A 15,021-nucleotide genomic window follows, 5' to 3' on the forward strand; every position below is an offset into this window, starting at 1 on the left:
AGGAACATAATCAATATTTGTTCCACTAGTTTACACTGAGCATTCCCTTACAAAGTTGCTACGAAATAACAAGATAAAACTTGGTACAACTAACATACAGATGCACATTCCACACTCATTCTATTCATCCTAACCAGGGTTCAAAGCTTGCTTTGAGAACTGTTGCTGGACTTAGTTTCTGAGCTGTTCTTCTTATCTGAGTTTTAATCTTTCACTGCCCAGTTGCACAATCCATGTGCCAGATGCTGGCATTTTTCCAAATTTGATTTCCTGGAGCTAATTGGGTAATGAGTTTCCCTTCCCACTGGATAAATGGACTTGCATCCTGTACCTCACTTTCAATCAACTTTACATCAACACAGTTAAACAAGTCAAGCGTTGCATGTTACGTCTGTTCCTTTGGTCTCCCCAGTAGAGAAATGTGCTTTACCTTATGCCCTTGCCCTTGGTGCTTCTCACCAAATGTCTGCAGTGGAGTGTGTTCTCATCCTTCTTCCTTGTAGATTGGAATGGGTTTTCCCTTCGCCTATTACACTTGCCTTAGAACACTACTGCCATCAGGTGGACATTCAACAATATTCCACTGTGGCTTTTCAACTAAGTGAGGCTTCACTCCGCTTTCTTTGCGCCCGTCTGAGAACTCCTTTGACCCCCTTTAACTTTTACATGAAGCTACTTTGTTAACCATATCTCTTGCTCTGTACGATCACCTTTTGACACCGTCCTTCCCTGGCACTTTATTCCCTTCTGTTATGGCTATTACCCTAGGTCCAGTTAAAGGCAGATACATCCCCTGGCCCTGTTGGCTTGTATCCCAGCATCCTAAATGAGGTAGCTACAAAGATAGTGGATGCATTGGTTGTAATGTTCCAAAATTTTTGGAATCTAGAGAATTACCAGAGGATTAGAAAGTTGCTAATGTGACATCCCTTTTCAAAAAGTGAGGGAGGAAAAAAGCAGGCCGATTAGTTTAACATCTATTTTTTTGGAAAAATATTGGATCAATTATTAAGGAATTAATGGAAGAACATTTGGAAAATCATAATCTAATCAAGCAGTATCTGCAGGGCTAAGAGTCATAGAGGTGTCCAGCACAGAAACAGATCCCTCCGTCCAACTCGTCACAAAGGGAAATCACGTCCGACTAATTTATTGAAGTTTTTCAATGTGAGTGTATAAAGTGGTACCAGTAAATTTGTTGGTGTTTGGACTTCCCCAAAGGTGTCCTACAAGGTACCCCACAAAGGCCTATGGTGTTGGAGGTAGTTTCTTAGCATGGAGAGAGAATTGACTAATGGACAGGAAATAGAGAGTGGGATTACAAGTTTTTTTTTCAAGTTGGCAACTTGCAACCAATGGGTTCCACAGGGATCAGTGCTAGGACCACAACTGCTTACAATGTGTACTAGTGACTTGGAGGAAGGAAGTGAATGTATTGTAGTCAAATTTGTAGGCAAGTTGTGAGAGGGATACAAACAGTTTCCAAAGAGATATTGATAGACTAAGTGGGTAAACATTTGGCAAATGGAGCATAATGTGGGAAAATGTAAAGTTGTTCATTTTGGAAGGGAGAACAAAAGAACAGTATTATTTAATCATAGAATCCCTACAAAGCAGAAAGATGCCATTTGGCCCAACAGGTCCACACCAACCCATGAAAGAACATCCCATCCACACCCATCTCCATTACCCCACATTTTCCATGGTCAGTCCACCTAACCTGCACATCTTTGGACTGTGTGAGAAAACCCACACAGAACACAGGGACAATATGCAAACTCCACACAGACTGCTTGTGGCTGGAATCGAACCCACGTCCCTGACACAGTGAGGTAGCAGTGCTGATCACAGAGCCACCAGGCTGCTGAAATGGAGAATGGAGAAAATAGCAGAAAGCTGCAACACAAAGGGACTTGGGGGTATTTGTGCACAACACAACACAGAAAGCTAGCACATAGGTGCAGCGGATAATCAGGAAGGTTAATAGAATGCAGGCCCTTATTTCAGCCAGGCTGGGGTAAGGAAGTCTTTGTGTGATGGACTTCGGTTTCATTGTTAAAACCAAATCTTGTATTTCTGTGAAATGCTGCTGCATTTATTAATTAAGAAAAAAACAAAATGTGATCTATCAAGTTAGATTTTAGTCTGGAATCTGATTTGCTCAGCAGTAAGCTTGGAATAGAACTTTTGTATTACACCACCCACATCGTATCACTGTTAGGGGGACACTCCACGTTACACCAACCTACACCATGACACTGTCAGGGGTACACTCCGGGCTACCCCAACCCATACCATGTCACTGTCAGGGGTCACTCCAGGCTACACTAGCCCACAGCATGTCACTCTCTGGGTAAAAAAGGCACATTTTCTCAAGGCTCTTCACCTTGCTCAATTTGCAAGCATTAATAAATTAATTGGAAAGCAAAATTTATATTGTATGAGAGAAAAGTATTGACTGGTTTGCAAGTGGACTCTAGAAAATGTGCCAGTTAGATGATGGCTGACAGTTAACGCCAAGATTTGTTTAGAGTTTAAACTAGGCAGGTTGACTCTGATTAATAAATGCATTGCCCTTAAAAATTAACAAGTGAAATGAACGTCACCTGTTTGCAGAGTTGAAAACAGATGCATAGTGTGTACATGTTCTTCTTGCAAAGAATGGGGCCCTGGATATTAACATATAGGACGTGCGGGATGACAATCCTAAAATGATCATCAGCATAATTCTTTACAAATCTCAGAATAATTTAACATATTTAGGCCAATTATGGAATTACATCTAATACGGTATTCTGCTTTGGAGTTTTCCAAAGACATGTCGGCTGGGCTTTCAATACCTAGCTATCCTTTCAATTCTTCCAAAGACAACTCGTTACCTGTCCTGTTCTATATTGCTTAGCATTTCAATGGTACAGGCCTAAGAATATCTCTTTGCAGCTTTTTTTGAAACAGCTTTTGAAAGGAACTGTTTTTAGTACCCAACTCAAATTTCATATAATCCCTACAGTGTGGAAACAGGCCATTCAGCCCAACAAGTCCACACCCACCCTCCAAAAAGCATCCCACCCAGACCCATCCCCCTACCCTTTCCCTGTAACCCTACATATCGCTGACCATTATGGGTAACTTAGCATGGCCAATCCACCTAACATGCACATCTTTAGACCGTGGGAGGAAACTGTAGTGCCCGGAGGAAATCCACGCAGACATGGGGAGAACATGCAAACTCCACACAGACAGTTGCCCAAGAGTGGAATCAAACCTGGGACCCTGGCGCTATGAGGCAGCAGTGCTATACAGTGGACTGGATCATCAGAACAATAAGGAGACAGTTATAACGTTTTCTTGAATTAAAGGAAGAGCAAATTTATTATTTGCTAATGCTGAGAAAATTAATATTGAGGCATTATCAAGCACACACACAAATCGTGCATTGGACTGATCAGCTATCCTGGAACCCACTGAGCTGGACAGGAAGAAAGTTCACCCTTGATCCCTTGGGACTGCCTATGAGAGAAGAGAGCAACCCAGAGGCCTGAATTCATGATCTGGTGACACAACTCCACAGCAACTGAGGAATTTAAATTCAATTCGTTAAAATTTATCTGAATTCAACAGCGAGTGTCTAGAATGACCATTTAAAACTGCTTAATTATAGAGATAGAGATAGTTAGGGCTTCCATGTCATGCCTTCCCTGAAGGAGAACTCTACCACAGAGTTGAGACATTGGCAGCATCCCTCTTTTCCTAGTACATCACTCAAAAACAAACCAACGTATTTATTCATGACATGTGGGCGTCACTGACAGGATCCATATTGATTGACCATCCCTTGTTTTCCAAGAGAATAAAATGGACCAGCATGTTCGGACATTTCAAGCTGCTGTGGGTTTGGAGTCATGTGTAGGCCGGACCAGGTAAGGACAGCGGATGTCCGTGGTACAAGATAGGAATTTACAACAATTTAGGAGTTTTATACCCGAGACTATTTTTCAATTCAAGATTTTATCTTCATTAACCAAACTTAAATAACTGAAATTAAATTCACTTCTGCCATAGAGTCATTTGATCTTGTATCTATGCTACATTATATCAGAATTTTGAATCACTCATCCAATCATTTATTATTCTACTGTTGTCCACACAAAGATGAAAGAACTTCGATAGAGAGCCTCACAAGGCTGGGCTGGTAATGAAGAGCAGCAACCTGTTTTCAGCATGCAATGGTCAGGGCCTCACCTTCACAGGCATGTGACTTGCTCTCTCCTGCCGGAAACCTGCTGAAATGCCACCTTTCTCCTTCTTTCTCTTCTTCATTGTTTCCCGGTGCTCTTTCTGCTTGTTCTGCACCTCGAGGAGGATGGAGATGAAGCTGTTTTTCACCTCTTTCTCAAACTCTAGCTCGTCACGCAGTGCCAGCTGTTGGATCAGCTCCTCTGAGTAATCTTTAACGGCCAATTCAATCTGCGCCAACAGCTCACCAAGCTCAACCTCAGTCAGCTGCTTCACATCTGCACAGCCAGAACACACAAAGCAGGGGTGAAAACTTTCGTAGTGAATCCATTTAAATCCTTCCTGGCTGCTACTTCATTCTTGCTGTACTTATGTGTATAACTCTCTGCCCCCTTCAATATCCACCAGAATATTCTTATTATTCTGTAGGTAAATTTTCCTCTCCCTGACCTCTCCGTACTTTACTCAGGTTGCCTGCTTCACCACGCCATCAGTCACTTGACCCACAGATTGTAACTCCCACCCTCAATCCCTTTGTTTCTCCAGAATCCTCTGTCCTTTAGAAGCTTCCTTTAACCTGGCCCCATTGGCTAAACCTTCAATTAAAGTTTCATTTATCATCCTTTCGGTCATCCTTTCTCTTGTGCACTTAATCATCAATTAAAACAGTTATTTAACTAGGTCAAAAATGAATCATAGAATCTCTACAGTGTGGAAGCAGGCCATTCAACCCACTGAGTCCACACGGACCTTCCAAAGGACATCACACCCAGACCCACCCCCGTCCTTGTAACTCCTATGGCTAATCCATCTAGCTTGCACATCCATGGATACCATGGGCAAATTACCATTACCAATCCATCTAACCTACACATCTTTAGACTGTGGGAAGAAACCTGACCACCTGGAGGAAACCCACATGGAGAATGCAGAAATTCCACACAGTCACCTGAGGGAGGAACTGAAGTTGGGTCCCTAGCACTGCCAGGCAGCAGTACTAATCACTGAGCCATCATGCCACCCTAAGGAGTTAATTACTCACCTTTTCTTGAGTAAAAGAAAGAGAAAATTAATGCCTACTCAGCCAGAGAAAAAAATAATAAACACAATGTAAAACACAGACACAAACAGAAGTAATATGTTCTAAATGGAGACAGTGAGTGGGACAGAGAGGAAGAATGATGGTAGTGCGGGTTAAAACTTCTTAAAGTTCTTGGGGTGTTAGATTTTCAACTTGGGGTAATTGTTATTTAATTGTTTACTGGCAAAGATTGTAGATACCTTTGTGCTCTCAGTGAATGCTTGGTTTCCCAATTTGCTTTTCACTGAGTACTGTCTGCCGTGGTGATCAGGGAAATAGGGGGAGAGACAGAGAGAGTTAATAAAAGAGATAGAAAATCTTCCAGATTCTGCTGCTATGGCTCATCATTCTTTCTGCCCTGCAGCTTAGACCTACGGGGCAACTTTTTCACAGAGGGTAGTACGTGTCTGGAATGAGATGCCAAAGGAAGTGGTGGCGGCTGGTACAATTGCAACATTTAAGAGACATTTGGATGGATATATAAATAGGTTTGAAGAGATATGGGCTGGGTGCTGGCAGGTGGGACTAGATTGGGTTGGGATAACTGGTCAGCATGGACATGCTGGACTGAAGGGTCTGTTTCCATGCTGTATATCTCTATGACTACTGAAATATGGTTTGTTTTATATTCCCAAGTCTAGTTCTACTGTCTTTCCAAGCCAGCTAACAATTGGGCATGCCTCTCATCTCCCAATATGTTAAACTCAGAAATGTATGAATTAAAACAGAAGACACAAATTTCCTGATGTTGACTCAGTTGCCTGATTTCAATGTCTTTCAATAAAAAGCAAATTTGAATACAGATTTGTTAATTAATTCCATATGGGTCTTTTGGATTGTCTCAATGTGCAGTTAGGTGACCATGGCAGCCATTTTAGTTCAGTATTTCTCCTTATTTTAAAGCCATGGAAGGTTTCAGGAATAATAATCAGATGTTGGAACTTAAAATTTGATAGTTCACTTTTACCACTTGCGCACTCTTTGGCTTATCGAGTTATTGTAAACGAATCAATTTTGCAAGTGCAGCAAGCTGTTAAGGCAGCTAATGGAGTATTAGCCTTGATTGCAAGAGGATGTGAGTAAGGAGTAGTGATGTTGCTCCAATTTTATAGGAAAAGGTTCAGATGGCACCTGGTGTATTGTGTGCAGTTTTTAACTCCTTATCTCAGGAAGGATATTGTTGTCACAGAGAGTGCAATGATGGTTCACCAGACTTGTTCCTTGGACCACATAACTGTCCTATGAAGAGAGACTCAGCAAACTGGGCCTTTATTCTCTAGATGTTTGAAGAATAGAGGTGGTTTCATTGAAACCTACAAAATACGTAAAGGATAGACAGGGGAGATACACATGAGATCTTCCCCTTGGTTGGGGAGTCAAAAAACTAGGGTGCGTAATTTAAACATAAGGGGAATGCCATTTTGGACTGAAATGAGAGGAGATCTTTTTACTGGAGAGTTGTGATCATTTTGGAGTTCCGAAGTCTGTGTGATCTTAGTCTTTTTGTATATTTAAAGTAAAGGTTAAAAAATGTTTAATTATCAATGATGTAAAGAGTTGAGGGGATAACATGGGTAAATGCCATTTCAATGTTCGATCAGACATAATTTATTTAAGTTACAGAGTTGGCTCAATAGAACTTCTACTTCTATGTTTTTAATTCAATTAGACCATTAACTCAGTTAGATAGCAGTGATCCTCGACATAGACCTCTCAATTAGATTTTAACCAATAGCAAGCACTTTCCATTGATGTACACAGAGAGTTTGTGAAACAGAATAACGAAAACTGATTGATTCCAATTCTGGAGTAACCAAAAATACCATTCCAGCACACTATCACTACTCAGCTTTACTTCTTGAATCATTTTTGCTCTCGAGATTGAAATTCTCAAATTTTTTCAATCTATTTGCCTGCCTCACAAGACAAGAAGGAACCTCCAATGGACAGAGTTTAATTTAGATAAATGTGAGGTGCTGCACTTTGGAAAGGCAAATCAGGGCAGGACTTATACACTTAATGGTAGGGTCCTGGAGAGTGTTGCTGAACAAAGAGACATTGGAGTGCAGGATCATAGTTCCTTAAAAGTGGAGTCACAGGAAGACAGGGTAGTGAAGAAGGCATTTGGTACGCTTACCTTTATTGGTCAGTGCATTGAGTATACGAGTTACAGCTGTACAGGACATTATGGGAGCCACTTTTGGATTACTGCAATCAACTCTGCTCTCCCTGCTATAGGAAAAGTGCAGAAAAGGCTTACAAAGATATTGCCGTGGTTGGAGGGTATGAACTATAGGGAGAGGCTGGGACTATTTTCCCCGTACCGTCAGAGTTTGACGTTTATTGAGATTTATAAAATCATGACGGGCATGGATAGGGTTAATAGCCAAGGTCTTTTCCTCAGGGTAGGTGAGTCCAAAACTTGAGGGCATAGGTTTAAGATGAGATGGGAAAGATTGAAAAGGAACCTAACGGGGAACACAGACTTTCCTTCGCAACAAACAAATATGTCATGATTTAGTTGATACTGCAGGTTCATATGCACAATTGTGAGAAAAAGTGCTGCAAATTTGGTGGGCGATGTACTTAAGGTTGAATGTTCAGTAATCTTCAAGACGTTCAAGTGAGTGAGTCTAAGGGAACAAGACTGAGCCTCTCACAACTGGCATTTCTTATTAATAAAGTAACTAGAAAATGACTAAAATTAGAAATATCATTCCTCTTGATAGGTGTTAATAATCCAGACTTTGGTGAGAGACACAAATTCAAAATTTCCTGCTGACATGAAACTTGGAAGCATTAAGAAATTCAAATCAACACAGCTGGATTGGTGGAATGAGAGCACAACGGGCAGGTGATATAAGGAATAGGAGTGGGATTGTGTCAATTGGCTTTTCTCGTCTACTCCCCCATTTAATAAGATCATAGTTGATCTGATTAAGGCCTAAACTTCACCTTCTCTGGGAGTAGAGCATACCAAAGATTAACAATGTTCTTAAAAGGGATTATCTTATTCTCAAACTGTGTCCCCAGGTTATTGACTACCCTGTTAAAACCCCGCAGAATCTTCAATGTTTCCATTAGATCACCTCTCATTCTTCTAAACTTCAATGAGTATGGATCCAATGTGCTGAACCTTTCCTTATATGGCAACACCTTGACACCAAGAGTCAGTATACTAATCCTTTTCAGAATGGCATCTAATGCAAATCTATGTCTCTTTAAATTTGGAGACAAAAATTCTACACAATACTACAGGTGTGATCTCACCAAAATTGTGCAATTGCAGCAAGACTTCCCTACTTTTATACTCAAACCCACACCCCTGTATTAAAAGTCAACATTCTACTAACCATTCTAATTATTAGCTGTACCAACATGCTAATTTATTATGATTCATGTTCAAGGTCACCCATACCCCTTTGTCCTGCAGCATTGTAACGTACAATCTCTCTCTATTTAAATAATAAGACCATAAGATCATAAGGCATAGGAACAGAAATTAACCCTTTCAGCCCATTGAGTCTGCTCTGCCACTCAATCATGGCTGGTAAGCCCATTCTCTTACTTTCTCCCCGTAACCCTTGATCCCCTTGATACTCAAGATCAAGAACCTATCTACCTCAGTCTTAAATATACTCAATGACCTGGCTTCCACAGCCTTCTGTGGCAGTGAATTCCATTGATTCACCCCTCTCTGGTTGAAGACATTTATCCTTGCTGCCATTCTCAAAGGTCTTCTCTTTACCTCGGGCCCTAATCTCTCCTACCAATGGAAACATCTTCCCAACATCCACTCTCACCAATCAATTCAGTATTCTGTGAGTTTCTATTAGATCCACTCTCATTCTTCTAAATTCCATTGAATATCGACCCAGAGTCCTAAAACTTTCCTTATTGTTAAGCTTTTCATTCCTGGGACCATTCTCGTGAACATCCTCTGAACACACTCCAGGACCAGTACTTCCTTCCTGAGATATGGGGCCTAAAACTGGGCACAATACTCCAAATGTGGTCTGACCAGAGCCTTATAGAGCCCCAGAAGTACATCCCTGCTTTTATATTCAAGTTCTCTCAAAATAAATGCCATCAGTGTATTTGCCTTCCTAACTCCTGGCTCAACCTGCAAGTTTACCTTGAGAGGACCCCAAGTCTTTTTGCACTTCATACATCTTAATTTTCTCCCACTTAGAAAACAGCCCATGCCTCTATTCTTCCTAAGTGCATGACCTCACACTTTCCCACATTGTCCTCCATCTGCCTCTTCTTTGACCTCTCTCCTAACCTGTCCGAATCCTTCTGCAATCTCCCCGCCTCCTCAATGCTCCCTGTACCACTACTTATCTTTGTATTGTCTGCAAACTGAGCCAGAATGCCCTCAGTTCCTTCATCTACGCCATTAATGTATAAAGTGAAAAGTTGTGATCCCAACACTGAGACTTGTGGGAACACCACTTGTCACCAGCTGCCATCCTGAGGAGGACCTTTTACCCCTACTCTCTGTTTTCTGCCAGACGGCCATGCCTCTATCTATGCTAGCATCTTACCTCTGATTCCATGGGCCCTTATCTTACTCAGCAGCGTCCTGTGCTGTACCTAGTCCAAGGCCTTGTTGGAGTCCAGATGGACAACATCCATTGGCCCTCCTTGGTCTAACCTGCTCATCGCTCCCTGAAAGAAGTCTATCAGATCTGTCAGGCATGACTCCCCTTGATGAAACCATGCTGACTTTCCCTATTTTACCACACACTTTGAAATATTCAGAAATCTCAGCTTTCACTATGGATCCCAGGATCTTACCCACAACAGAGGTTCTGCTAAATTGGTCTGTAATTTTCCATCTTTTGCCTTACTCCCTTTTTCTACAGAGACATCACATTAGCAATTTTCCAGTCCTCGGGAACCCTTCATAATTTGAGCGATTTCTGAAAGATCACCACTAATGCTTCCACTATTTCCTCAGCTATCTCCCTTAGAACTCTAGGGTGTAGTCCATCTGGTCCAAGTGATTTATCCACCTTCAGGCCATTCAGTTTTTCTTGAACTTTCTCCTTGGTGATGGCCACCACATTCAACTCTGCTCCCTCACTCTCCCTCACATTCAGAGAATTATGTACTTGAACCCCCAAGGTCCCTCTGCTCCCATACTCCCCTCAAATTTGGACCATTGAGCCTGCATTGTCTCCACCACTACCACCAAAACTGCACCAAAAAGCGCTAAGGATCAACCTCAATAGCTTCAGAGTTGACTGTAAAAAGGTGATGCTCATTGGATTTTGTATTTAAGAGTTGGGTTCAACACTTCTTACTCCATTTTCAACTAGCTACCTTCCCCCTCACCCTACCACAACCTCACCTTTGATGGTTTGCATTTTCCTTACCAGGCCTTGCACGTAAGTTATCTAAATGGAAAACGTGGCTGACTTACTGGTAGTAGTTAATAGATCGAAGAAATATACTGCAGTTGATTTGATGATGAGAAATCAATCATGTGCAAGAGCTCTTCTGAATATAAAGAAAAAAAGAAATGTTGGGTTTGGGCTCTTCTGGCACAATAGTAGTGTCTCTATCTCTGAGCCAGGAGCCCTGGGTTCAAGTCCCACCTGCTCTAGATGTGTGTAACAATATCTCTGAACAGGTTGATTAGAAAAAGCTGCACAGCAAGACAGTAAATGGATTGTCTATACACAATATCAATTTCCATTATGATTTGGCTCTCTACCTCTCCCTCACCTTTGGCGCTTTGTATTGCCCTTAATGGGTTTTGAATGTCAATCAATCAATTGGAAAACAAGGGTGATATACTGGTCGTGGTTAATAGATGAAAAATACCACACGTGATTTGGTGAGGGAATAGAAATGTTCAGTTGTGTGCAAGTTGTCTGGATATGAAGAGAAAAAATTAGGTATCTTTCCCGACTCCCATCCCCTCTTCTGTTGCTATTTTCAGGCCTGGGTGTCCTGAGAGAGGGAGCATGCAGTGCCTATCAATATTTTTGATGTTTTTAGGAAGAGGTGGGTCCCGCAAGGGGTGGAATGTCCTTTCGTGCCTTCCAACTCCACTTTGATTTAACCTCATCCCTCTCTTCTTACCACTCTCTCACCTTTGGTATTGCTGCATTGATGGGCTCTGCAGGTCAGTTGGAAACATGGATGATTTCAGTGATGGTGCGTCACAGGTGAAAAGTGACAAGGGTGGCTGGGTGATGGGCAAAAAAAAAATTGTTCAGATGTGTGTGAAAGTACTTCTGAATATAAAACAAAAGCGATAAAGAAATGGGTTCTTGAGATGTTGTGGTGGTATTCTTACCTTGGAGCCAGCAATCCGTGGTTCAAGTCCTTCCTGCCTCAGAGATATATGTCTGAGTAGGTTGACTGAAAAAAAATGTGAGCTCTCCCAGCTCCATTCTAATTTAGTCCCCTCCCTATTTTTGATATTGTCACCCCTCACGAGTGTGCTTGAAAATTATTAATTGTTTACTCAATGACATGGGTGATTTGGTGAGTTGGTCTGTTAACTGGCTGATTTGATGACAGAAAACAAAAACAAGAGCTGGCGTCTTCCCCAGCGGTGAGTTGGCTTCTGGACAGGGAAGGGTTTTTGTTGCTAAACTCAACATATGGATTTCAATCTGTGAAACAGATGATGGGTGAAGACTGAAATAAGAAGAGCATGTCCAGCCATCTGATTCCACTAAAAGGCTTGTTACAAATTCACACACACTTCCCCCATTGCAGAGCAGCCTGGAACATGAATTAATCTAATTACAGGCATAATTGTGGTGTAGAATGGTTGTGATCAAAATTGGGCCTTACTGCTTCCATTTTATATTAATAAACACGAGCCACTTCTTCCCCCACTTACATATAAGATTAGATTCCCTACAGTATGGAAACAGACCTTTCGGCCCAACAAATCTACACCTACCCTCCGAAGAGTAACCCATCCAGACCCATTCCGCTACCCTATATTTACCCCTGACCAATGCACCTGAAAGGTGAAAGTGAGGACTGCAGATGCTGGAGATCAGAGTCAAAATTAGAGTGGTGCTGGAAAAGCACAGCAGGTCAGGCAGCATCTGAGGAGCAGGAAAATCGACATTTCAGGTAAAAGCCCTTCATCAGGAATAAGGCAGGGAGCCTCCGGGGTGGAGAGATAAATGGGAGGGAGGTGGGGCTAGGGAGAAGGCAGTAAGAGTGCAATAGGTGGATGGGCACAGGAAATCAGCTTTGAGCTATAACTTTAAAGAAGACTGGAACTGTAAAATATTAACCCATCAAACTTCCCCAAACCACTCATGTAAACATCCCCCCAATGATAGAGTGGGGTGATACAGTGGTCCACGTACTGGTCAATGACTATCACCTCACCTTCCATCCGGATATTGTTGTTGCTGCTGGATGGTTTGAACACCTGAACATCCTGCGAGAGGTCTGAGAGTTTGTCGGACTGTGATGGAGTCTCCTCAACCTCAGGGTCAGGGGAATTCTGCATCATCTCTTCAATCTCCTCAATGACCTGTAGGTGGATGAGCAGACACTTACATCTCAGACATTCTGCTAACTCGACTCTTTTTAACATTGTTTTTTCCCTCAGAATTCTGTTTGAAGATGTTGGATGGTCAGTGGGTAAGGGCGTTACCTGCCTTACTAATGATACACCCAGACTGGGTACACTTCAGGTTCCTACACTGTCTGTGCTGAGCTGGGGTGTGGAAGGGAGCTGCTATTGTTGGGAAAAGTGCCTCACCGATCATTTACAATTTCCTTTCAAGCTGCCTCACCTTTCAACCTCCATTCACCAATATGTCTGCAGCTGAATAACCCTTTCTTTTCCTTTGATGGTCTTGCCCCCAGTAAAGTTTTTCCCACTCTAGTCACTACTCCACATATCATAGGATTGAGCTGAACTGGTTGGCTAGATCTATCAATTCTTACTCTCACATAATGATCATTCTGGATAATCTGTAGCTTCCTATCTTCAACACTGACAGACTCCTGAAACCCCTCTCTGCTGTTCTTTTCCCACCCCACAAGCCAATAATATGTGCCAGGAGTTTATGGACATCTTGGACATGAGAAGAAGTCTATTTTAACAGTTACCACTCTCCCTTCCTTCTGGGAGTTAGTTAGCTCAGTTGGCTGGCTCATTTGCCATACAGAGTGACACCAACAGCTTGGATTCAATTCCTACACTGGCTGAGGTTACCACAACAGGTGGTAACTTCTGTCATGGTAACCTTCTCAATATCTCCCCTCACATGAGGCATGATGACCCTCAGGTAAAACCACCACCAGTCATCACTCTCTAATAAGAGTGTAGCCCTCTGGTCTGGTAAGGCTATAGTGATTCATTACTTCCCTGCAACTCTCAAACAGGATACTTGCTGCCCAAGCTAAACTGTTGGTTATCTCTATTTATTCTCTATCTCTTACACATTTTGTTCTTGTGACCCATTTTCTGCCCTCTTGCCCATTTCCACTAAACATTCAGCCACCCAACTTCCACTCCTGACTCCCATACCAGCTTCTCAGGACCTGGAGTTTAATTATTATGACCAGGATGTAAGGCACTTTCTTGCAATAGCTCCTAACCCTCCACTGGGGAGGGTCAATGGTAAATCAATAACCATCCAACGTACTTCTGTCATCTTTCCAAACATGGGCTGAATTCAAGACTTTTCAGCCAATATTTCAAATAATAAAGGTTGGGGCTTTTTTAGCTGGGTTGTCAATATTACTTAAATAAAAATAAGATAGTATGGATACTGGAAATCTGAAATAAATAAAAATAGAGAAACTCAGCAGGTCTGGCACAGTCTGTGTTGAGAGAAATAAAGTTAATGTTTTGAGTCAAACATGATTCTGCCTCATAGATTAGAATCGCTATAGTGTGGAATCAGGCCATTTAGTTCATCAAGTGTACACTGACCCTCCGAGAAGCATCCTACCCAGACCCACCTCCATCGCTATAATCTTTAATTTCCCATGGCTAATCCATGTGGCCTGCACATCCCTGGACACTAGGGGGTGATTTAGCACGGCCAATCCACCTGACCTGCACATCTTTGGACTGTGGGAGGAAATGGAGCACCCAGAGGAAACCCATGTGGAAACTGGGAGAATGTGCAAACTGCACACAGACAATCACCCGAGGGTAAAATCAAACCCAAGTCCCCAGCACTAGGGGTAGCAGTGCTAACCGCTGAGCCACCAAATTGTTCACTCTGTTTCTCTCTCCACAGATGCTAAGCTTCTCCAGCTCTTGGGTGCTTTTATCTTAATGTTGTTCACCCTCATTTTCAGTATCCTCCAGCCTGGATTGAATGATGGGCAGCAGTTAGTTCAGTCTGTTCTTCCCGAGATGTTCTTTGCACTGAAGACTTAGACTTGCTTTTGCAGCCAGACTGAGGGTTTCTCTTGAAGATGATGGCACCAATGCCACATTGCAGTTGTTTTTCATTTTACTTCTTTCTGCGTGGACTTTGTTGGCTTTGGGAATTTACCTGTTCGGCGGTGAAGAGAGGCTCCTCACTGTTGCAGGATACGATGATGTCCAACTTTTCAATTAATTCTCCATCCTCACTGATACTATCCTTGTCACTAACCTGAACAACACATGGGAAAAAGAGAGGCAAAACAGCATTGTTTTATCACATCTTTTCAACTTCAATATATAAATCACAAGTTCTTCAATCTAGTCT

At 42.2% G+C, this 15,021-nt stretch overlaps 1 protein-coding gene across 1 annotated transcript in view; it reads right to left on the reverse strand.

Annotated features, from left to right (window-relative positions):
- fez1 (fasciculation and elongation protein zeta 1 (zygin I)) overlaps window positions 1-15,021 on the reverse strand; it is a 94,479-nt gene that overhangs the window by 17,738 nt on the left and 61,720 nt on the right. The window contains exons 3-5 of the mRNA XM_060846862.1: window positions 14,824-14,925; window positions 12,689-12,836; window positions 4,243-4,514 (exon numbers count right to left, since the gene is read on the reverse strand). Coding sequence (XP_060702845.1) covers window positions 4,243-4,514; window positions 12,689-12,836; window positions 14,824-14,925 — 522 coding nt within the window. The remainder of the gene's footprint in view (window positions 1-4,242; window positions 4,515-12,688; window positions 12,837-14,823; window positions 14,926-15,021) is intronic.

The sequence above is a fragment of the Hemiscyllium ocellatum genome, chromosome 29 (assembly GCF_020745735.1).
Source record: "Hemiscyllium ocellatum isolate sHemOce1 chromosome 29, sHemOce1.pat.X.cur, whole genome shotgun sequence".
Taxonomy (NCBI): Eukaryota; Metazoa; Chordata; class Chondrichthyes; order Orectolobiformes; family Hemiscylliidae; genus Hemiscyllium; species Hemiscyllium ocellatum.